This window comes from Nycticebus coucang, chromosome 17, assembly GCF_027406575.1.
Source record: "Nycticebus coucang isolate mNycCou1 chromosome 17, mNycCou1.pri, whole genome shotgun sequence".
NCBI lineage: Eukaryota > Metazoa > Chordata > Mammalia > Primates > Lorisidae > Nycticebus > Nycticebus coucang.
This window is the reverse complement of record NC_069796.1, coordinates 89,391,140-89,415,703: the sequence shown is the minus strand read 5'-3', so window position 1 is coordinate 89,415,703 and position 24,564 is coordinate 89,391,140. Positions and strand designations below refer to the sequence as shown.

At 52.4% G+C, this 24,564-nt stretch overlaps 1 protein-coding gene across 1 annotated transcript in view; it reads right to left on the bottom strand.

Annotated features, from left to right (window-relative positions):
* Positions 1 to 6,960: 6,960 nt before the first annotated feature.
* The window catches only part of WDR1 (WD repeat domain 1), a 39,048-nt gene continuing 21,444 nt past the window's right edge, over positions 6,961 to 24,564 (bottom strand). Inside the window, exons 6-15 of the mRNA XM_053566689.1 lie at positions 21,761 to 21,838; positions 21,453 to 21,533; positions 20,904 to 21,137; positions 19,282 to 19,369; positions 17,795 to 17,951; positions 16,087 to 16,174; positions 14,046 to 14,156; positions 10,181 to 10,354; positions 9,806 to 9,950; positions 6,961 to 8,087 (exon numbers count right to left, since the gene is read on the bottom strand). Coding sequence (XP_053422664.1) covers positions 7,981 to 8,087; positions 9,806 to 9,950; positions 10,181 to 10,354; positions 14,046 to 14,156; positions 16,087 to 16,174; positions 17,795 to 17,951; positions 19,282 to 19,369; positions 20,904 to 21,137; positions 21,453 to 21,533; positions 21,761 to 21,838 — 1,263 coding nt within the window. The 3' untranslated portion in view covers positions 6,961 to 7,980. The remainder of the gene's footprint in view (positions 8,088 to 9,805; positions 9,951 to 10,180; positions 10,355 to 14,045; positions 14,157 to 16,086; positions 16,175 to 17,794; positions 17,952 to 19,281; positions 19,370 to 20,903; positions 21,138 to 21,452; positions 21,534 to 21,760; positions 21,839 to 24,564) is intronic.

Genomic DNA, 24,564 nt, shown 5'->3' with positions numbered 1-24,564 from the left:
CTGGCTGCTGCTCTTACGGAGTTCCCAGTCCTCATCCCTGCAGGTCCAGCACCAGTGCTTGCAATGGCTACTGCTGCCCTCAATGCCCAGCACTGGTGGCAGCTTTCCCCTTCATCCTGCCCACACCTCTCCAAATGGTCCTTCATTCAAGTATCTTCACTGACCCTTTGGCCGTCCCTTTGATGCACACAAACAGAGTCAGGCTGCTTACTGATTCACAAGCGGCCCATCCTACTATCCAACTGCAGTTGTCTCCCTGGCCGTCCACCCTTCAAGGGTCTTGATTCTGCACTCTGAAATAACAAGGAAATCCTATCAAGGAGTCTGTGTCAGGCAGGCTTGACTTCAAGTCCATGTTCTCCTCCCTGCAGGAGTCCCATCATCTGCCCCCATGACCCAGCTGCCATCTGTAATAGTCTCCATTCATTCATGTGAGCTGCATGTAAGTCAGATGTTTGTAACTTGGGAACTGCCTGTGCAGGATGCCCAGTTAAATCTGAATTTCAGATCCACAATGCATAATTTCTTTTAGTATATGTCTTTGCAATATTTGGGATATCATTCACTAAAAATTGTTTGTGACTTAGCTGATATTCAACTATAGCTTTGGCATCATCCTGGAGTTATCAGGTGAACCTAAGTATCTGTGAAGGGCACAGCATGTCACCTGCACTTTTCTTGGCCTCTAGTGAATAACAGTCGCTAATATTATTATTTTTTAATTCCTGTATTCCGAACTTCTAACACAGTACCTGACATATGCTCAAAAAGCAACAAAATTGTTGGCTAAGGAAATGAATGAATAAATGGGGAAACTGAAAACTACACAGGCAATTTGTCGGAGGTGAAAGAGGCTAGACAGTGGCAGAGAGGAGTCTGGAAGTCGAGTGCTCTGGGCTCGAGCCCAGTGGAGTGAACAGGTGCGGCCTGGAGTGGACTCTCAGAATCACTGGAAACAGCTTTTCCTTACATCCTTGCTTCCCTGATGTAGGCACCAACCCCCACCGATTCCATCCTCCCTTTTTCAGCTTCCTTCCAGCAAAGCAGACCTGACATTGGAGGGCCAGCTGCCAAGATAAAACGCAGGGGGCAATAGCATGAGGGTGGAAGATGTGATTTCAAGATGGTGGAGCCAGAATATCTGGAGCCAGGAGGGATGGTGATGACTTCAGTGGAAGCACAATAAAATCATGTTCTTATTGTCATGGAAGAAGCCCAAGTGCCCATCGACCCACGAATGGATTAGCAAATTGTGGTACATGTATACCATGGAATAGTATGCAGCCTTAAAGAAAGATGGAGACTTTACCTCTTTCATGTTTACATGGATGGAGCTGGAACATATTATTCTTAGCAAAGTATCTCAAGAATGGAAGAAAAAGTATCCAATGTACTCAGCCCTACTATGAAGCTAAATTATAGCTTTCACATGAAGGCTATAACCAAACTATAGCACAAGACTATGGGGGGGGAGGTTTGGGTGGAGGGAAGGTAATGGGTGGAGCCACATCTACGGTGCATCTTAGAATGGGTACAGGCGAAACTTAACTAAATGCAGAATACAAATGTCTACATACAAGAACTAAGAAAATGCCATGAAGGCTACGTTGAATAGTTTGATGAGAATATTTCCGATTGTATATGAAACCAGCACATTACATTGTACCCCTTGATTGCACTAATGTACACAGCTATGATTTAACAATAAAAGAAATTAAAAAAAATCATGTTCTTATTAAAAAAAGGAATGATGTACTCAATTTTGATATGAGGACAATTGATGACAATTAAGGTCACAGTGGGGGTGGGGGAAGGGGAGAGCAGAGAGAGGGAAGGAGGGAGGGGGTGGGGGCTTGGTGTGTGCCACACCTTTTGGGGTCAAGACACAATTGTAAGAGGGACTTTGCTTAACAAATGCAATCAGTATAACCTGGTTTCTTGTACCCTCAATGAATCCCCAATAATAAATTACAAAAAAAAAAAAAGATTCTACAAAGTAATTCTGAAGCTGATTCACTACTGATTTAACATAAAAATTTATTAATAATTTGCAAGTTTGTTTAGGACATAAAATATCAAATACAAAAATTCAACAATAACAACAACAACAACAAATTAATGATGAATACCAGTCAACAAACTGGCTCCTCAGTGCTGTGGCTTAGATAGAGCTAAAAAGACATTGCTTTTCTTTTTGGGATTTTCACCTCCCTTGAGTTAAAAAAAAAAATCATTAAAAGTTAAAAACTAGAATTTTTTTTCCTGGACCTAAATACTTATGAACAAATTAGGAAGCTTGTTTCTATTCTATAATGAAATAAAAAATTATTGCTTTTTAAAGATAATGTAACCTAGTGGCTATCAAACTTTTTTTAGTAAAATACTGTTATAAACAAAATCTTACAGACTCTCCATTTAGAAGTGTGAAGAGAATACCTATTAGTTAAAAATTGCAAAAAAATATAAAAAAAAATAAAAATTGCATGCTCCAAGCTCACATATATAGTTCATGCAAATTATGTTCCTGTTTGAAAAACCAAAATTTAAATTGCAGGGGAGGAAGGAAGCTTTGTGTGTGTTCATATTATGGATATTTGCTGGGAACAGCTTTTCCTTACATCCTTGCTTCCCTGATGTAGGCACCAACCCCCACCGACTCCATCCTCCCTTTTTATATTGGTCCCAGCAATTTCATGGCAATCTCAGTAAGCAAACATTCTCCATTTTGTTTTAGTTGGAGAGTACCATATTAGCAAAATCTAGGCTCATTCAAATGAATACTCACAATGGATATGATTTTTTAAATACAAGTTCTCTTTGCAACCTAAGAATACTGCAAATGGAGAAGTCAGGAAAATTATATTCACAGATCTGCCCACAAGCAACTGAAGCTTAGTGAGGCAGGTGGGTCGGCTGGCTCTCCCTCCCTGCTCCAGAGTAATGGGGTCATGTCTGGGCCTGGGGCCACCTAGCCAGTCCCTGCCTAAAGGAGAGTGTGCTCACACCATTCAGAGTTCATAAAATGGGACTGGATGTGGGTGTGTGGCCCTGAGGACTGCACGTGTGCCTCTTGCCTATGTTTGGAAACAAAATGTAGAAGCCATTCAACCTCTCCCCAACGGACCACTTGGTAGTTCTGGGAAGGCCCCATGGGACAGATTACCCCCAAGGACCTGGAATGTTCATTTGGAATTGTGAGTCCTTGTGAGCCTGAAAGTCTCAACATAAATGACATTTATGCTGAGATTAGTGGTAATTTGAAAAAAATATGACTCTTCACTACTCTGTGAAATGTGTCCACATTTGAAAGATCGGCATAACTCAATGAATAATAACTTTTTTTCTAATAATTAAAAAAATGCTACAAATTTATGCATGGATAAAAAGTGCCTTCAAAGTGGATTTTAACATAACAGAGGGCAAAAAGTGTATTGATATGGTTTCAGATTCCACGTAGCCATGAACCTTTAAAAAATTTTCACTTGTTGAGTTGTGGTAGTGTTATGCCCCAATGCCATCTTGCTAAGGGGTTTCAACACTTACACTCTAAGACTGGAAGCTCACCTGAAACAGTTCAGTAATAACTGCAGAACCCCAGCTTCCCCTTGTAAGGACTCCCCTTACCAGGTGTTGGCTCTTGTGAAATTCGTATTGATTAAGAAGTCCCCCTCCCCTACCAAGAGCCCCTTATAAAAGGTTTCCAGCCCTGCTTCTAGGGGTCCAGAGACTTTGAGGTGTGAGTCTGCTCTCGGCCCAGCCCATCAGTAAAGGACCCTTGCTTAATTTGGACTTAGTGTGCTGGCGTTTCTCTATTCCACTTGCTTTGGGTATAACAGTAGTTACAAAAGTAAAAATCCACCATTCTATGAAAATGCTATTCAAATACATGTTCGTCTTTTGTGCGTGTGTGAGACCAGATTTCCTTCAGGTAATTCAACTAAAACAATGTATTGCCCAGACTGAATGGGAAGCCAGACATTAAAGAGATCTTCCACAACGTAAAACAATGCCACTCTGTATTTTGTTTTGGAATTTTATTATTTTATATTTGACTTTATTTTACCCGGGCTACGTTTCAGTGGTGTCACAGCCACCTCAAACTCCCAGGTTTACGTGATCCTTCTGCCTCAGCCTCCTGAGTAGCTGGAACTACTAGTTTTTCTATTTTCAGTAGAGACGGAGTTTTGCTCTGCGGCTCAGGCTGGTCTCTGGCTCCTGGCTTCAAACAATCCTCATGCTTCGGTCTCCTAATGTGTTGAAGATTACAGGCTTGAACCACTGCATCTGACTGCAAAATGTTTTTCTTAAAAATGTGCAATGGTTGGAATGAATAAAAAAACAAACAAAAAAAAAACGTGCAATGGTAGGCCGGGTATGGGGGCTCACAACTGTGATCCCGGCACTCTGGGAGGCTGAGGCGGGTGGATTGCCTGAGCTCACAAGGTTTGAGACCAGCCTGAGCAAAAGCGAGACCCCATCTCTAAAAATAGCCGGGTGTTATGGCAGGTGCCTATAGTCCCAGCTACTTGGGAGGCAAAGGCAAGAGAATCTTCTGAGCCCAAGAGTTTGAGGTTGCTGTGGGCTGTGACATCACAGCACTCAATCAAGAGTGACAAGGTGAGACTGTCTCAAAACAAAAAGTGTGCAATGGTAACCTGTAATAATGGGTTTACAGTTATTTTATATATGTCAATAAATGCTTACATGTTTTTCTTGGTTGTCAAAGCTCGCTGGGACCTTCAAGCATTTCCAGGTGTCAAGAGTGCAGCGACCATGAAAACTTCCTTTGCGGCAGGGATCCAATTTCAGCACGCCCTTATATGCAGTTTGCACGTGCGTGCACAGATGCACACTTCTAAAAGCTTAGTCAAATTGTTCAAATGCATATCATCTGATTTTTAAAAGGTGTTCTAATGAAACTAAATACCTTTTGTCACATATTCCCAGAGAAGCCCACAGGAGCTAACAGTCTTCTAGCTGAACTTCAACTTGCCAACAGAGAGGTCAAGGTGTCAGAGCTGGAGAGGGAACTCAAGTCCCCTGCCTTGGTCTGGCTCTCCTGCCACACACTGTCTCCTCCCGGGCCAGTAAAGCTGTCTGCCCTGTCCTAAGCTGTCAGCGAGCACAACGGGTAGGGCCTGCCACCCTCTTAAACAAAAGTGGTGATTCTTGCCAGACACTGCTAATTGATTTCAGACCAATGCATGGCTCCAGTACAGCCCAAGTTTTTGGAGTCCTTAAACAACTGTCCCAGGTATCAAAAGCTGGTCTGCAAAATGCAGTTGGCGTGCATGGAGAAATCACCCCTTCCTTGAAAGGCGTGGCCCTGGTGTCTCAATCCTACAAAGACAGCTTCTCTCCTCCCCAAACAGTGGCTCAGGCCTTAGGCTTGTCACCACACACCACCAGCAAACCGCTGGCTTGAACAGACCACCGATTTCCTTTCCTCTCCATGGTTTTCTCCTAAACTTTTTGAGTACAAAGCTCTCACAAAGGGGGGGGGGGGGGGGAATCCCCAGGTACAGCTCTTTTTTAAAAAGCCTCGAATTTTGTTGAGTGTAGAGGAACCTCCCCCTCTTATCATGGGTCTCCTAAACCTCAAAGGTTTGCTTTTAAATTCTGAGCCTGCTGCCTTTTTTCAGAAAACGGGGCCACTCTAGATACATTATTCTGTTACTTAGTTTTTAACCATGTATTTTGAAAACTTCCGTGTGTAGACATGTAATTTCCATAAAAAAATTTGTTAAAGAAAAATTATGCAAATATCAAACCTACTTATGTATTCTTTGATCTAGTACAAGGTGGAAGTTTTGGGGCTATCCTGTTTTAAATTTTGTGACTGGCCAGAGTGAGACCATGTCTCTTAACAGCAGGGCACCTGTAGTCCCAGCTACTCAGGAGGCTTTGGCAAGAGAATCACTTGAGCCCAATGGTTTGAGATTGCTGTGAGCTGTGACACTACAGCGCTCTACCAGGGACGACAAAGACTGTCTCAAAAAATAAAAAAAATAGTGACTGGTGGCTCCTACCCGTAACTTCAATGCAGATGTTAAAATGTATCATTAAATGTAAAACTTTCAATTCTTTTTTGTCACTCTTAGAAACACTCGTGTTTGTGTGACTAAATTATTCCTTACTTTCTTGTACTCTTTTGGTTCCTTTGTTAAAAACTCAAAACTTTGATCTACTTTTATTGTCTATTGTAAGGACAAGGTAAGCAATAGAATTGACTTTTCATCTGTTACCGGTTTATTCAGCACCACTGACTGAACATTAATGTGGAAACTGCCCGTCCCAAACCCAAACCCACACAGGAACAAGGTGCACTTCTGGGCTGTGTTCTGCCATAGCCCCAGCTTTAGATATTATAGACTAACATTTAGTTCTATTTTTCTGACTTTCGTAGCTCCTCTGTAGACATGAACTGTAGAAGCAACGTAAAGATGTTTACAAGGGGAAGGCTGTTTATTAAAAGGGTTGCAAAGTTAAGGGACAACTTTATGATGTTGTTTTTCTACCCAAGAACAGTCCCTTTCACTTTGCAATTAACTTGGATGCTTGGGAATTTAGTTTTCAACATCGAAACACACGTTATTCCACACCTGCGGCAGTATTAGAAAGGTCACAGACTCCCAACAGCGTAGAGCATTAGATGGTTTCTCCACCTCACCTGGCTCAACCTTTTCAGTTTACAAATGAAGAAACTCAGGCACAGAGAAGGCAGGGATGCAGCCCAGATCTCACAGTGGTGTGGTGAGAAGTACCAAGTAGGAGCTGGGAGTCCCAGCCTCTTCTATCTGGGGACCTTCCTCCCACCACAGGGCACACCGTGAGATCCAGGTTCCTCAACATTTCCCCTCTGAGGCTGCAGGCTGAGAGACACCTGAAAGCACAAGGTCCTATGCAGAGGGCTCCCCACCTCCCGACATGCCCCCAGCACACAAAGTCAGCCATCCACAATGAAGAGAAAAGATATTTAATTATCTCTCAGTCTAATCTCTTAAAGCGCTCCAAGTGTTTTCACAAGTGCAAGGGGGAGGGATTGTTCTCAGCCAACATTTACCAGTGATTCCGACACACGCAAAAATACTCCAAATCACGGTGCTTTATACTTTTAATTTCTGCACTGAAAAAGAAAAGGAAGGTAAAAACAATAACAGATTAGTTTACAGTGACTTCATCTTTGCCCTTAAATTAATCTTTGCTCTTGGGAGCAGAGAGAGAGAAAGACAAGAAAACATCAAAGCCTGATGGTGAAAAGGGTGACCAGGACACCTTGGTCTGGCAAACATGGGCTCTCCAAGCCCAGACACAGTGCCGGGGCTGCACTAGCTTGTAAACAGACAGGCAACAGTAAAGTACATTTATAAAAATCCCACAATGCCATTTGTAAAATCAAGCACAAAATCTGACAATGAAACACAACCAAGGGTTCTGTGTCTCCACCTGCTCCAGGCAGCTCCCTGGAGGCAGCCCTGTGGAGACCCATACACGCCATGGGGACAGACACCTGTTCCACACAGAGTTCCGGCTTCACTGAACTGCAGCGAGCATGCCCTCTCTCCACCTGTGCAGAAATGTTCTGCAGGGAGGAAGAGGGGCCCATGGGTTGCTCCCCTGTACAACCTCCCTTGACAGACAGCAAGAGTTGCAGGTTTGGGGGGCTCTGTGTGCTTTTGAGGCTGCTGCCTCTGGAATGTTCTGTGTTCTCAAGGCTTGGTTGGGCTGTGGGTTTTAGTTACGTTCCTCACGTTGTTTAAGTGCTCGCTTTATTTTTCATGTGCAAACTGTTACTGTCTAAAGCTTTCAGAAGGCCGTGTACAGACATGGACACCCTGGAGAGAGGGGAGCGTCATCACTAAGGCCCTCCTCCCTCCTGCGGTGGGGCAGGGCAGGGGATGCATTACAGAAATAGAGAAAGGATGTGTTCCGCTGCAGTTAAACTCCAGTCCCTGATTCGGTCCGTCTGGGGTGGGCTGCTCAGTAGGTGACCGTCCACTCCTTGACAGAGGCGTCGTGGGAGGTGGTGACCAGCGTGTGCTCGTCCAGCCATGCCAGGCTGCTGACATGGTGTAGCCGATGTGCATCTGGAAAGAAAGGGCACGATGTAAGGAAATCCAAACTTCTCCAGTTCAACACACATAGGGACTAGATGAAACGACCCGCACCCAAATCATCGAAAGGGTTCCCCCAAACCCCAAGAATCATTGTTAATCAGGTCCCCTTTCCCCATTTCAGGATCCTGGGACAAAAGCTCTGTGGGAGCAGGGCCAGGCTGGTAACTCTGTTATGAGGTTCAGGAGAATGAGCACAGCAACCTTCTCTCCAAGTTCTCTCCCTCCAAGTCCTGAACCAACACGTCCCCTCCCACAAACAGTTGAAAAAAAGTCTTTCTTTTTACCTATCAAAGTAATAATATGTGGAAGGAAAGGCTGAGAAGCACAGGGCTGGGGGACTTGTCTGACCTGTGCAGGGGACCAGATTCCAGATGCAGACACTGTCTGCACCAGAAGTCCCCTCTGCAGCCAGTTGGTCCTTCCCAACAAGCTCCCCACTTGACAAGGGGGGGGATTTCCACCAGTTCTCTGCTCCCCCAGCCTGGGTGGCTTCTAGCCTGTAGGTGTGCCACCCCACCGGACAGGGGAAGCCTCAGCCCCGGCACAGCAGCACCTACTGTTGAGGTCAGCTTGTGTTTGCAAACCTGTGAGCACAGGACACAGACCCTGACCCCCCAACTCTACCCAACTGGCTCTTGCTGTAATTTTTCTTTCATCCACTTCATTCATGGACTTGTATGATTCTCACTGAAGGATGTCTATTTCCTTACAGACCAGAACAGCCAGTGACATCTGCTTTATGGCTCCTCTGTCCTCACCTGCTCTCTGCCCACCTGCCTAAGACACTGAGGACACAGCCCAGTGGCCCCCCTTGGCCTGAAGCTGGCGGACAGGCTCTGGGGGTGGGCTCAGACTTGTTTTATGTTTAATACAAAAGGCTGCCTTTGTATAGAACAGGACCAGAGGACAAGAGCACTCATGGAGGCCTGGTGGTGCTGGGGACAGGAGGGCATGGCAGTCAGGGCCGGGCCACCCCCAGGGAGGAACAATATGTCAATTAAAATACACTGCTAAGGGGCGGTGCCTGTGGCTCAGTGAGTAGGGCGCCGGCCCCATATGCCGAGGGTGGTGGGTTCAAACCCAGCCCCGGCCAAACTGCAACAACAAAAAAATAGCCGGGCATTGTGGCAGGCGCCTGTAGTCCCAGCTGCTTGGGAGGCTGAGGCAAGAGAATCGCTTAAGCCCAGGAGTTGGAGGTTGCTGTGAGCCGTGTGACGCCACGGCACTCTACTGAGGGCAGTAAAGTGAGACCCTGTCTCTACAAAAAAAAAAAAAAAAAAAAAAAAAATACACTGCTAAGGATAACTTCACCTGCTTCCTTTCTAAAGGAAGCTTTTCCTAGGAAAAGCTTAACATTTCTGTGTGACTCCCTGATCCTTTGTTGGACACCACCATCTCACCTCCCACCACCAGGCTGTGAGAACCTGGTCCTGGGCTGGGACTGAGGCCGGGTTGGGGAGGGAAAGCTGTCCAGAGTGCAGCCCTCACACAGCTCAGTGAAGGTCCTGTGCAGAGCACCCGGGTACTCCCATGGGGAACACAGGGCACCCTGAGGCCCCCAGGCACGGCCCCTGCCCTACCAAATCACCTCTCTAGTGACACTCGGCCCTGGGGACAGCAGCCAGAAGATGACTGGCAGAACCCTGGGCCATGAATATTCCCTGCCAGGGGCTAGTGGCAGGAGTCACCTTGGATCTTGACTCTGGTTTCTGGGTCGCTCAGGGTCCAGACGTACACCATCATGTCCATGCCACCAGAGGCAAAGTGTTCATTGTCTGGTGACCAGGCGAGGCAGACAATTTTTGCGTGGTGTCCATAAAAAACATTGTTTTCCTAGTTTTGGGTGGAAACAGAGAAGAGCAGGTGAGGTCTGGGCCAGAGCCACCCTGCACCAGGTGCCAGCTCTGTGCCGGGGGCCCTGATGCGCTCACTGGCTCCTCAATCCTACGAGGTGCCTGCTGCTTAGACACAAGCAAACAATACTCAGAAAGGGCAAACAATACTCAGAAAGGTGCAGCTGCCCAAGGTCACCAAGCACGGAGAACCTCCCACTGCCTGCTCACCGAGTAGCCATCTGCAACACTGAACACCGTGACCACCTTGCTGGCATCGCACACGGCGAGGAAGGCGCCATCGTGGGAGTAGGCCACGTCTGTCACGGGGCCCTTGGCCTCCAGGATCTTGTTCTCATCCTTCAGCGTAGTGCCCAAGATGGTGTACAGGCGGACATTGCCATCCTACACGCAGGGACAGCAAACAGGTGAGGCTCTCCCAAACCACGTGCACTCACTGTGCTCCCCTCCTCTGCCCATTTTTGAAGGGGGGAAGTCAGGGTCCTGTTGAGAGAAGGTGCCTTTTGCCCTCTCCAAGCCCTGCCCTGCCCTGGGCCCCCAGAGGCCCAGTGGCGGGTCCTCACTCCCACAGATCTCCTGGCTCCCTTACCACTGTGGGCACAACCACCTGGGAAGCTGTTAAAAATCCCACCCTAGATCTCCCCCAATTCTGACTCTGCAAGTCTGGGTGCTCAAGGCCTGGACTTTTCACAAATGCCCCTAGAAGTTCCAGCATAGGTGTTTACAGGCCAAACTCAGAGCAAACTCCTGCATGCACATAGCTCTCTAGCAACGGCCCTGTCTGCCTCAAGCCACCCTTGCCCACCTTAGGACCTGGGCAGGGTTCCCTGTGGCCCAGCTGTCAGGGAGAACCCCATCTACCTGCCTGCCTTGAGCTGCTGTCCATCACCCTGCCATGCTCAGGCACTGCCGCCCTAGACAGGGCACACTGGCTCCTTACCCATAGCTGTCCCCATCAGCCCTGGAGAGGGGGGAAGTGTCTTTCGTTCCCACAACAATCACCAGACTCCACCCAGCCCTCACGAATGCAGTCCTGTTCAACCCTGGCCCCAAGAACTCCCAGCAGTGGCTGGTGGGAGTGGACAGACAAGCTAGCCAAAGCCACAGTCGGGCAGCCACTGTCTGCTAAACTCCTACAGGGACACAGTGGCCTCCCCTTTGCTGTTCCAGAACCTCTTGACCACCAGACCATGGCCAGTCTCTGCAACCTGTCCTGAGACAGCCTTGGGCTTCCCAAAAGGCAAATCCACTGAAGACCAGCCTGCCCTCTTGAGGAGCTGGGCCCTAGTGTCCCCAAAACACCAGTGAGATCTCCTGCTCTCACTGCAAAAGCAGGAGGACGACAGTGGAATTCCAGCCCAGGCCGGGCTCCACTGTATCTAGGGACGTTCACAGACACGCGAGGTCTCTGAAAAGAGTCCTTTGAGGTCACATGCATGGACAAGACATCATTTCTTGGGCCCTCTTACTGCCTACATGGTATAGGAGTTGGGGCCCCGTGGTCCTACATGCGGGAAACTGCCTGTCCCACCAGGAAAGCGCTCACAGGAAAGAGCTGTGTTCACAGATGGCCCAGGCGACCCTGGGTGTGCAGAGGAAATCACAGGAAAGCAGCCACCAAATGTCTGACATCAGGTGAATAAGCTGCGTGACACCATTGGCCCAGAATGCTCTTTACCATTAAACAAGGTAAACAAAGCCCAATATGTATGGCCCGGGCACTGCACAGGACAGGGGCTGGGAGACAGCTGGGAAAAGTGGGAACGGTTGATGTCTCAAGCTGCGAGCTGGGCAATTTCTCTTTAGGGGAAACCATTTGAGGTCTATCTAACAGGGAAGACCCGGTAATGTGGCACTGGAGAGCAGCCGTCACCCCACCCAAGACCCGGCTGTGTCCCTCTGAAAGAAGATGAGCACACCACAGGGAGGCTGGGGAGGCAGCTGGGCCGGGCTGGTGAGGTCAAAGAGAGAGGTGACAGGCCCAGAAGTCCCCAGGGCTGCTGGCAGGCCACACAGGCTCTGGGGACAGTTGTCCACTCAAGGACACAACCCACATAGCCTGGGGGTAGCACCGAGCAGAACAGGACTTCTGGTGGCACTGCTGACCTGAGTCCAGAGGAAGACTGGCTGGTGGCAAGGGAGGGGATGCTCCCGGGGAGGGGCCAGGCCCGAGAGTGCAGCCACAGCACACAAGACACTGTGGCCGCCTAACTAACGGAAGAAAACGCGTATGTGACAAGCAGAGATTATAAAGCTGCCTGTCCTAAGACCACTGAGGACGGTGACACCAGCAGTGATGAGCACAAACACCAACTGTAACTTAAGGGCTAACAGGCCCCTTTTACCCGTCTCAGGAGGAACCACCTTGGTTCCCCTTCTCTTCACCTCGCACCTCTGGATGAAGGCCATACGGGTGCTACACAGTTGAGCTCACTCTGGGAGGCGTAAGTGGGCTGGAAGCCAGTCCCAGTGTGGACAGGCTGCAGCTGTGCTCATGAGCCTCAGGTGGGGCCATGGTGAGGCTGCCCAGTGCACTGCCCAGCCAACCCACCGTGTCCTCTACCTGCACCCTACCAAGGAGAGCGAGACAGGAGGGGCCTGCTTGGTGGGCACTGCCCAGCAGACCCACCGTGTCCTCTACCTGCACCCTACCAAGGAGAGCGAGACAGGAGGGGCCTGCTTGGTGGGCACTGCCCAGCCGACCCACCGTGTCCTCTACCTGCACCCTACCAAGGAGAGAGAGACAGGAGGGGCCTGCTTGGTGGGCACTGCCCAGCCGACCCACCGTGTCCTCTACCTGCACCCTACCAAGGAGAGAGAGACAGGAGGGGCCTGCTTGGTGGGCACTGCCCAGCCGACCCACCGTGTCCTCTACTGCACCCTACCAAGGAGAGCGAGACAGGAGGGGCCTGCTTGGTGGGCACTGCCCAGCCGACCCACCGTGTCCTCTACCTGCACCCTACCAAGGAGAGAGAGACAGGAGGGGCCTGCTTGGTGGGCACTGCCCAGCCGACCCACCGTGTCCTCTACCTGCACCCTACCAAGGAGAGCGAGACAGGAGGGGCCTGCTTGGTGGGCACCCAGAGCAGATGCTGCAGAGCCAATGCCATCATGCACCTCCCATGTCCCTGGCACTGGGCACAACCCTTCCTGTGAACGCACCCCTGAAAACCTCTGTGAGAAAGGCTGTTGGCACCTTGGGGCACAGCTGGCCTCCCAAAGTCCCCAGGCTGGTGGAGGAAGCTGCCACTGGGCCTGGGCGGGCTGGCTGCCGGGCCTGGCTCTGTGTGGACACAGGCAGACGGACCTCCAACAGAGGTGGGCACTGCTGAGTCTGCAGCTCGGCTCCCAGTAAGAAAGGGAGGAGGGCGAGTCCCCTGTGAAGCCCTCAGGACCCGGCCTAGCAGAGGGCACTGCTCTGCACACTCGAGCCCTGCCTATCACAGGGCGTGGGAACCACACTGTGCATGACAGGAGAGGCAGAACTCAAGGACAGCTGCAGCGAGAGCGCTGCACCCTGAAGGTGAAGAGAGCCCGTGCCTCTCCTCCACAACCTGGGAGCTCCACTGCGCGTCTATTTCCCTTCCTGATACGCCGCCCGCTCTTACTCCCTAGCACCTTACAAGGCTGACCTGGGGCAAGATGCACCCTCCTTGGTGCTCCCCGCCTCACTGCCTGGGGAGGGGCACTTGAGCTCCTGAGACCGTGGGTACCTCGGCCACCACACCTGGCTCGGTCAGTGGTTGGCACAAGGAAAATGCTCACTGATGGTCTGGCAATAAGGACTGCAGTGCGGACCCTCGCCAGGGCTCACCCCCAGCCCCTGCCTGACCCAATGCTCCAGAGGACAGGAGGGTTGGCACACCTCTGCCCCCGCTGCTGAAAGCCTGCGGCCCACCCTGCTGCAGGGGCCTCAGTGCATGGCAGGGAGCCCGAGGCCAGCCAGCCAGGGCAAGGCCCCGCTCTGGGCAGTGGGAGGCAGCTGAGCTGCACACTGGGCTCCTCTACCCCACATCATCTCCAAATCATAGCCCCACACAAGGGCAGAGGGTACAGGGAAGGGAAAGGGCCTCACCGTGCCTCCAATAGCCACTGTTTCTCCGCCAGGGTGCACTGCCACAACTTCGGGCTCATAGCCAGGGCTGTCGATGCTGAAGCACTTCTTCTGATCCTTTAGCAGGACAACCTGTGGGTGGGCACATGGCGGACAGTCAGAGCAGCGCAGCCCTAAACTTGCCACAGGCCAGTGGGGCTTCGAGCCCTCCACCCACCATAGGTTCAGCCTCAGCCTGTGAGCTCCACCAGCCGGGCAGAGCTGTGACAGGTAGGTACTGGACAGTCAGAACCTCAATAAACACTGCTGTCACTATCCCCATCATCACATCATTACCACAGCTATTGCTATAGCACTGACTTCCTGGAAAAGTGATGGCACTTAATTCCTCCCATCACACCGCGAGCATGACACACAGACTCTGCTCAACAGTGGGGAATGGCTTTCAAGCAACAGTGGATGTAATGATGACACGACCCATGCCAGGCGCTGGCTTCTCAGGCCACAAGAAAGAGCTCCTGGTCATCAGTGTGTCTGTGACAGCCTGGGGACAGGGCAGGCACCCAGGTGACAGTGAGAGCGTGGAGCTGGGACTGCCTCATCCAGGAGGCACCTTGCTCTCCACCCAAGCTGACCAACCCTGGAGATGGGGAGTGGCCGGGAAACAGCTGCCCGCTGCCTGGGGCTGAAGCTGCTTCTCCTCCACAGCCTGAACCCACTGCAGAGCTTCCTGATCTAAGATCCTAGGCCCCGTTCAGCACCCCATGGCCCCTGGGTAACAGGGAGCTTTGCAGAATACCCTCACCTGGAGTGAGGGTCACAGATGCCCCCAGAGGGCCCAGTGAACAAAGGCAGAGCACAGAAAAAGACACACATGCTCATTCCAGGGGTTCCCGGGACTTCACAGACCCAGCCCTGGCGCAGCGCGGCATGGCCAGGGACTCACTGGCACCTCCCAGTGGCAGTACCAGCGGAGCCCCACCTGAGAGTGTGACCGTCCGGACAGGGACAACTTCTCCTGACAGCAACTTTAGGCCTGAGACATGAAATTCTGCTTGAGGTCCACAGTGTAGAGAGGTCCAGAGGCTAGGTTCAGACACCAAGGCTAGAGGAGCCTGGCGGTGTGGAGAGGAACGGCTGCCAGCCTTCCAGAACACTGTTTCTGGCCTTGCTCCCACGCCCCAAGGCCCCCATGTGTGCATCCCTTTGTGTCCCTCTGGCCAGCCAGGCTGTCTACAGTAATTGCTTGGCAGGGAGCTCTTGTTATCTGGGACACACAGCAGTTAAGTTCACAGGACTGAGCAGGGGCAGGAGGATCCCAAATGGCATCTATCTTTAGCAGGGCTTGTCACGTGTGCTGACAGGGATTCAGGTGCTCCTGCCTTCCTCAGCTGACATGCTGGGATACCCAGGTCCACTGACAGATGTTTGCCACAGAGCAGAGTTCTCTAAAAAGTGGGTCAGGCTTGGATCTCAGTTGAGAGCACTTTGCTCCAGAAATTCCAAAAGCAAAGGCATGTAGGTTACCTCCCTATGTGGATGAGAACTCAGGCTACGAAGTCAGAAAAACTATACCCCATTCTGGCCCGGGTAGCACCCTGTGTGGGAATGCTCTTGGAACCCCAGCAGACAGCTGAGTGTACCCTCCTCATTTGTGAGAGGAACATAAGACAGCGTGAGCCTGCTGGAGATGAGAACACTGAAGCTCAGAGAGGGCGAGGTTCATGCCTCAAGTCACATGCTCTAGTTCAGCAGGGCTGGGACCTGAGCACAAGCCAAGACAGACCCACTTAAGTAGAGTCTCTTGCAGCTCTAGGGACAATGGGCACACAGTAAGGTCTGCTGCTCAGACAAATCCAAGCCCTGGTCCAGGACTCATCTGCCTGTGCCTCCTCCTCCTCCTCTGCGCAGTGGGAGGGACCATGCAGCACAGCACAAGCACGTGCTCTGCAGAGACTGTGGCTGGAACAGCTGCCAATCATGTGAGTGGGGTTCAGAAACTAGGCAGTGTGCAGTCACAGACTCCATCTGGTTGCACAAAGGCGTCCAGTTTCACACTAACCTGCCCGATGCACACTACCACAGCGTAGCCCCCAGGGCCAACAGCAACACACTTCGGCTGAACGTCCAGCTTCACGACTCCTTGTCCACTGTTGGAGAGAAGGGGGAACATGTTACTTCAGCGTGTTAGCAGCTCAGCATGGGTACTTACACCTACTCACTGCAAAACCACGGCAATTCAGCTATTGAGAAGGGAATTCTACTGTAACTACACTGAAGGAGGAAGTGGCTAACATGGGGGGGAGTGGTAGTGGGGGCTGGGTGTAAGAGACCAGGGGGAGCAGCTTCCGCCCTGTGACTCTGTGATAGACACCTACCCCCACTGTTCTGCCCCATGTGGCTTTTGGACCTACATGTGTCGGCTAAAGACGGGAGTTTCCTGGGCACACAAGAATTGAGTTCTGCTTCCCCCTGCAGGGGGCCGACTTTTTTTTTTTTAAGATAGAGTCTCACTTTCTTGCCCCTGTCAGGGTACTGTAGCGTTGCAGCTCACAGTAACTCTTGGGCTCAAGTGATCCTCTTGCCTCAGCCTCCCAAGTAGCTGGGACTATAGGTGCCTGCCACAACACCCAGCTGTTTTTCAGGGATGGGGTCTTGCTCTTGCTCAGGCTGGTCTCCAACTCCTGAGCCCAAGCGATCCACCCACCTCAGCCTCCTGGAGTGGCAGGATTACAGGCGTGAGCCACCGCACCCAGCTGGGGGGGAAAGGCTGACTTTTTAAGAATTTATTACCTTTAACCAGTAAAAATCATGTGTAATCTTTTACCTTGCCTAATGCTATCAAAACTCATCCTAGTAAAATCAGTACATGCACAGAACCTTCTTGAAAACTGTAAGTCAAGGAAACTTCTATGTAACTGGGCCAACCTTGGAGTCCCCAAGTCTCCCTGGGGTTGGGTGCATAAGGGCATGGCTGATGTGGTCAGGGAAGACCTTAATAAGGATATGTTAAGAGCAGGATGGCCACGGACAGTAGAAAGAGGACTATGGCCCAGACTCCTGGGTCCTCTGCAACTTCCTGGGAGGCTCAACTGACTCTCAAAAGACACTGGGCCAGTCAGTCAAGTGGGGCCTGCCCACAAGCACCACGTCTGTCACGATGGGTGCCAGCTTACACGATCCTCCCAAGGACGACACACCCTGGGGCCTGGTCTCCCAGAGAAGACCCGCCCCAGGCAGGACAACAGGTCTTGATGGCATCTACACACGAGTGGCCATCCTGGGGTCAGTGGTGGGTAAAAACCTCTCAAGAGATCAGAAACATGTACCCTTCTCTCCCCCGTCCCCTGCATTCAGAGCTCTGACCAGTCAGAACAGCTGTTCTCCTAGCTCCAGTGACTGCCAATCAGCCAAGTGCCTGGTTCACCCCTGGGCAGCGGGAGGATGCACCCTTGTTCCAAGCACCTGCCCTGTGCCAGGCTCCTTTCAGGGCCTGCTTTGACCTTCAAACACTCTGAGGCAGGCTACGCTGTACCTGAAGGATAGGGCTGTCCCCCCTACTCCCCATAGAGTCTATACTGGGTGGTCATCTGGGTGGACCAAAGCATGACCCAGACACCACCGGAGTCTGTAGCTCAGCACTTGGCTCAGGGCCTGACAAAAGGTGAATAATGCTCAGGGAAAGAAATATGATGAGCAGCTAAGACATGACCAGCACAGTCACTGCTGACGGCAACAGGCCTCCATGGGGTCTGCAGTTCAGCTCTTACCTGTAGTCACGCAGCATGAGGTTGGTGTACCGCACGGTGTCATCCATGCTGCAGCTGACCAGCTGCCCAGACTCGTCCACAGTCATTCTGGACACCTGATTCGTGTGGCCTTTGCCAGCAAAGGAGTCGTTTTCCCCTGTCTCTGAGTCCCAGTAATGTGGGGTGAGGGTTAAGAAAAAGCCCGGACTCCAGGACTGTGGTATCTGCCCCCATTATGAGGCCAGCCAAGCCCTAGTACCAGGCAGCCCAGATATCCCAGCCAGTTGAGGGGCGCACTGGCCTGGCCCTCAGGGGGCTGCTCCAGGATGTTCATGTCTGGAATTTCAGATAAGTGGTTAAACCAGCAAGATGGCCCCACTGCGTCCATAGGCCACTTTCAACTCCACGTGCCAAATCAGAAACAGTCAAACTAAGTCTAACAGTGTCACACACAGCTAAGTTACCAGAGCCCATGGCCAATTGACCTGCAGCAGTGAGCACTGTCCTTAGAGCACACAGCCTGGGAGAAGTCCCTTCTCACTGGGACCTGGTATGATGGAGTCAGTGCTCCCTTCGGCTTTTCTGTAACCTGCTACCAAGCACACGGCCATGAGCAGGAGGCTACTGCGCCCGCTGTGTGTCCTCTAGCCAAGACCCTGGGTGGCTGCACCCTCAGGGAGGTCTGTGGACGCCGAGCCCAGGTGCTCAGGCGTACAGGGTGGCTCAGGGACAGACTGTCCTTTCAAATGCAGGTTTCTGTCCCCTCTGGGGAGCTAGCAGTGTGTTCCACTGTGGACACACCCCTGGGAAGGAGCTGTCTGGAGCTGTGTTCACTATACTAGGACCCAGTCAGGAGCAGGGAGGGGCAGACCTCAGGGTCCTCGAGGAGATGAAACCGTGTGTGGGGACTGCTCAGTTCCAGTAGGTAAAACCTGGGGCCTTTTCTCTACCAACTGTGACAGCCTCTAGCAGGCTGAAGCCCTCTCCTACCTCACTCTTTATGTGCCCTGCCTCAGAGCTCAGCAAAAACACTCATATTAGGGAGAAACCAGAGGCCTCACTTATAGAAACCCCAGATGGGGCTTTCTGGGCACACCCATCTTCAGGGAACCTCATCCCAGGAACTCCAGCCCCAGTTCTGATGATTACAAGCTGTGTGACATTGGGAATGGCTGCAGTTTTCCCATTTTTAAAGCAAGGGAACTCTACTAAAGGGTCTCCAAGTCCTTCTGAATTCTAAGAACCAATGCCTCCCATAGGATGAGGGTGGCACTGTCACTTGTAAGGAGGGAAGGAGCCCAAGTTCAGACAGGTGAAGCCACACACTTGGGGCTGCACAGCCAGAGGCCTGGAGCTGCTGGGCCTCGTGGGCGGACATGACACACCTGAGGCCACGCTGGTCAGGGGAGTGCAGCTGTGGCTAGAGCCACCTGGCTGGCCTGGCCTCTAGCACTGTGGGAATAGGAAAGTCCCCTCTCCTGCCAGCAGCTCTGTGCATCAAAGGATATTGATGTGTCCGTCGTGGCTCCCAGAGTAGATGTAGGACTTGCCACCGTTTTTGTGCACCGTCAGACACTGGATTGATTTACTGTGACCCTGTGGAGGGACACGTGGGCTGGGGTGAGCTGAGTACACAATACCCTGCCTCCCTACCTGTCGGTGGGTTTCTACCCACTGGGCCCCTGGGTGAGGGAGGGAAAGAAGCCCCTCTGCACATGCAGTGCAGGTGCGCCAAAGCCCTCAGCTGCCTGAATGCACACTCCCAACACACCAGCTTTCCCTGTTGCCTGATGCTGGACAGAGCCCTACCCTTCACGCCCTTCCCTCGAAGGCATCTAACCCGTGGGCCCAGACATGGATCTGAGTCATGCACTTTATCTGAACAGAACACAGATGCACCAGCTCATCTCATGATGTCCTGAGGGACACCTAATGGTGGCCACCTGCATGGAGCACAGCAGCCCTCAGGGACAGCTCAGGGGGCCTCAGATCTGGCAAGAAGCAGCTGGGGCCCTGGTTCTCTCCCAACCAGATCCCACCCTGAGACGTCTGAGGACTCTGACACCCCAACATCCCAATTGCCACTGCAGGGACAACAGACCTGGTTGTAGACAGGACTCGTCTACAGCCAGACAGTTGCGTCAAGAGGGAGGCGTTTACCCTCCTCTACAGCTGCTCCCAGGGAACGGGGGCAGGTGGCTTCCCCACCAGTTTCTCTCTGTTCTTTATCAGCCACGCTCAACTGCCAGTTGGCACAGTCTGAGCTCAGGGCTTTCCCCCAGGAACTTTCCAAGCATTCTGTCGTGTCCCACGTATTGCCACAATATGGCATTTATCTTGGGAGAAAGGTACACACAGTTCTCCGCAGGATGGGAGAAACTAGGAACTGACACGGCAGAAATGGGGAACATCACCCACGTCCCAAGCAGAGGTGCTGAGCTGCTGTCCTATCTCTTTCCAGCACAGTATTTGACCCAGCCTACTGTTCAGTGTGGGCCTCACAGGGACGGTAGGAACCCACCCTGCCTGCTGGACCAACCAGCACTCAGCTCTCAGATGTCCACAGGGGTCCCCTATGAGAGACCTGGGGTGCTTAACAAGCTGGCCCTCAGCACAGGGAGCTCAGCTCCAGCTGCCCTGAGACCATGCGGAGACTGAGCTGCCACGGGGCTGGCTGGGCAGCAAGCTCTTTTTAGAGCTCTAAAGTGGTTCCAACAAACAGCCAGGGCCAAGAACCGCTAGTCCACCCCCACTGCAGCCCGGCATCAGCAGCAAAGGCTGTGTGACTCACACAGGTGTGGCAGGAGAACTGGGATGTAACAGCCATAAAAGCCCACAAGGTCTCCTGTAGCACCTGGCCCCAATGCCATCAGCAGCAGACACACAGTCCTCCTGCACTCCCTGTCCTCCACCGACAGACACAGGAGGACAGACCTGGGGATGGACATCTGGAGCCCTCAGGAAACTTTCTGAGCAGAGGAAGGTGGATGACAGATGGACATGCTGTCTCACCACCCTACTTGGAGGCCCTCAGAGTAGTGATGGTCTCCAGCTTCCCCTGGGCCCCTCCAGATCCCCTGTCCTTGCTGGCCCTGCTCATCCTTCCCTATTGTCCCAAAGCAGGCCTCACCTTGATGACCCGCAGTGGCTTGCTGGGATTGTTTTTGTCCAGGTAGTTGATGTAGCCGGACAGGGATATGCTGAGCAGGTGGTCCTTCTGCCACAGGCAGCCCAGCTGCTGGTCCAGCACAGTGGAGCCCATGGGGAAAGTGCTGACAACAGAGTTCATGTTGACGTCCCAAATCTTGGAAGTTTTATCTCCAGAAGCAGAAAGCAGATGGGTGCTATCAGGACTCCAACTAATCTATTCAAATAAAAACCATGTGTCACAGGCCAGAGAACTTCAGAGTGTGAAGAGACCCCAGAAAGCAGCCTGTCTATTGCCCCCACTTCTGAGCAGGACAAGGCAGAGACCAGGGAGGGGGTGAAACTTGTCCCAGAAAAGACACCTGGTCCTTGGGTCTCCTATCCTGGCCGTTGGCTTCTCTAGCCAACTCACTGCGACCCTGCAGCTCTGCCCCGGTGCCCTTTCAATCCCTTGTCCCAGCTGTCTGACTTCAGAATGAGCACAGAGGGCTGCACACACAGACCCCCATTAAGGAGACAGAGTCATACTCACAGCATAAATCCCTCCATCGTGGGCCTTGCTTCCTCCCAGTGCACACACCTTCTCCCCCGACTTCCCGTCATAGATGTATATCTTCCAAGAAATAAAAACATGCGTGGGTCACGTGTGTGTGAGTACCCTCAGCAGTGAGCGTGCCACTTCTCCACTGACTGGCTCTGAAACACACATGCTGTCACACTGCGCTCCCAGTGCCATTTAAAAGCAGACATGAGTCTAGTGGGCTGTGACGACACATCCTGGGAGACACCTAAGTTCCAAGAGGTAGGAACTGCCACCCCCAGGCCCATCCCAGCCCGTACCTGGCCGTCAGCGCTGGCTGTGGCAAACCTGTTCCCGTCAGGAGAGAATCGTACGCAGTTGACAAAGCGGCTGTGGTCCTGTGGGAAAGCAGACGGTTACCCACCCCCTTCAGCTCTGGCTGCATGACAGTGTGAACCGCTATCCACAGGAATACTACAGAACTCTATTCTGTATAGAATGGGCTCTATTCCAGTCCCCCTGGCCTTCCTGGGAGGAGAGTGCGTCCCCCTCCCACTCCCTCTGCTGGGCACAGAGAGCTCCAACCTCATCATCGAAGAATCTACTAAAGGAGTAACTGACTTTTCAATAAACCATGGCTGTGACCTTCATCAGGAACATGAGTCTGAGTGGCCAAGGAAAAATGACCTCTGGGGGCAAGTGCCTTAACACCTGAATAAGTGGATTCATCCCTTCCTCAACCAAGAGGACTTTCTAGTCAGAGGGAGACCCTCCAAATGCCCACCATAATGCTGCCTCTACAGTACACGCCCCTCCATGTGCCACTAACCCCACCAGCAAACGGTGCTGATGAGCAACTCTCCCTGAGTAAGAGGGAGAGTGGCCTCTGTGGACAGGGACACTTCAGGAAAGGCCGTGAGCCCCCAGCAGACCACGGCCCTCCCCCAAGTAAGTTACTGACTTGATTTTACAGCATAAGCCACTAGTGTGCAGGGAACCAACCATGTTTGATTGGGGTGAACTGTGACCCTCTAAGTCCTGACCCTGGGTACCTGCGGATGGAACCTTACTTGGGAACAGTGTCTTTGCAGAGGTCACCAAGTTAAGATGAGGTCACTACAACAGGCCCTAAATCCAACAGGACCAGCGTCTGCGTGAGATGAGAGAATCTGGACACAGGTGCAGACACAGGGGTGGAGTTGTGGCAGAGACTGGAATGATGTTTACCAAAGGAGCACCAAGGGCTATCAGAATCTGGGGAAGACTTGGTTATGGGTTTCTGGCTTCCAGACTCAGGCAATAAACTTCTGATGTTTAGGCCACCCAGTCTGTGGTGCTTTGTTGAGACAGCTCCCGCAAACACATGCAGTGGGCACCATCTGCAGGGCTCGTATAACGACCTTTCAGGTAAACTACACGACTCGCTGACGAAAGCAGGTCCAAGAAGAGCAGTCATGTGCCCAAGGGCCTCTGCCCACAGCAGGAAAACTGAGGTGCCCGCAAACCCCCCAGGAAGCAGCCAAGACCGAGTCCCTGCGGGCACGAGGGACTGACGTGCCCTGGGCCAGAAGAGACTCACCCTAGAGCTTGCACACAGCAGCTCCAAGCTGCACTCACTGACTCCCCGCTCCCCTCAGCCCCCAGCCAGCCCGGCCCCTCCTCAGGCTGCCAAGTGCCTTCAGGGCTGGGAGCAGACAGGGCCTGGGTCCCGAGCCGAACCCGGCTCTCCCCCGTTACTGACCCGTGTTTTAATTAAGAGAGGAAAGCTTGAGAAATCAAATATCCTGGCAGTGTGGAGTCCTGGTAATTACCTGCTTGAGATTTACCGAGGGCAACCACAATCACAGTCCCAACCTAGAGGACGAGCAGACTGTCCTTCCTGTCCCACTTCAGCGAGTGTTGTCACAGGACTAAATCCTATCCAACGACTGCAGAGCTCATTCTCTGCAGTGGCCACCTCCCACGAGGCTGGGGACAGAAGCACTGAGCTGTCTCAGGCTCAGCCCACGTGAACTCTGGTTTGCGACAGAGGGAAGGGGGGCTTCCCCCAGCCATGCAGGATGGCTGGGCCCCCGGCCTGCCCAGTCTCAGGTCACTGTGAGGCCCCCAGCTGACGGACGGGTCAGCACAGTCCCCGAGCTGTGCACTTCCAGCTCCTCCTGCGCCTACGGCTGCGCCGCGCTCTCGCACGTGTGGGTGCGTGGGCGTGGAAGGACCGCACGGACTGACGGGGGGGCCAACTCTCCACACTGGGATCTCAGGCTATGGACACATCACCTCACTTTACCCCTCCTGGGGCCAGAGCGCCTCCAGGCCAGCCAGCCACAGGGAGAAGCAGGCCGAGAGGCTGGTAACTCAAGCCGCACCCCATGCAGGAATCTGGTTTCTTGTCCATAGCTCCATCTCAGCTGTGCTGGTTCTCAGGTCTGGGGCAGATACTGGGCAGGCCTAAGCGTGTTCTGGTTGGGAGCCAGCCCCGAGGTCAGATCCTTAACTCCTCAGGCTGCCCCCAGTCCCTCTGCCCCACCCCAGCCTTCAGAAGCCCACTGCCCGAGACCACACCACCCAGTGTGTCTGAGCTCAACCGTTGTAGGAAGGAGCAGTTGGGACACAGTCCGTGGTGGGAGAGTCTCATCCTTCCAGGCCACCTGTGTGGAGACATGGCTGCAGCCACCACTCCTCTTTCTGGAAGAGGTTGAACAGCTCAGTTCTTAAATGACATAACCAACCGCAGCTCAAATTTAAGACATCAGACCCAAACCTCGACTCTTGCTCAGCAGGCACAGCCCATCCTCCTCCTCACCACTGCCCTTGCCCTGGCTCCTACATCCTCAAGGCCGAGTTTCCTCAATGGTGAAGTAGATGAGGAGGTGACATGCTGGGGCTGGCTCAACCCCCGGACTTCTCTGACTAAACGTGTCTGGAATGGGAGGCCAAAAGAGCTGGCCCCAAATTTAGCAGAGCAGCCCAAGAACAGGTCAGGATAGTGGGTGCTGCTTTCTCTTGCTATGTGCTGGACTAAAACAGCCACCATTCGGTTCCATCTTGTAACAAACATCCATCTCACAGCCTCCCTGAGATGAGGACACTAGATCCCTCCTGTAGGTCCAGGTCCTGGAAGTCA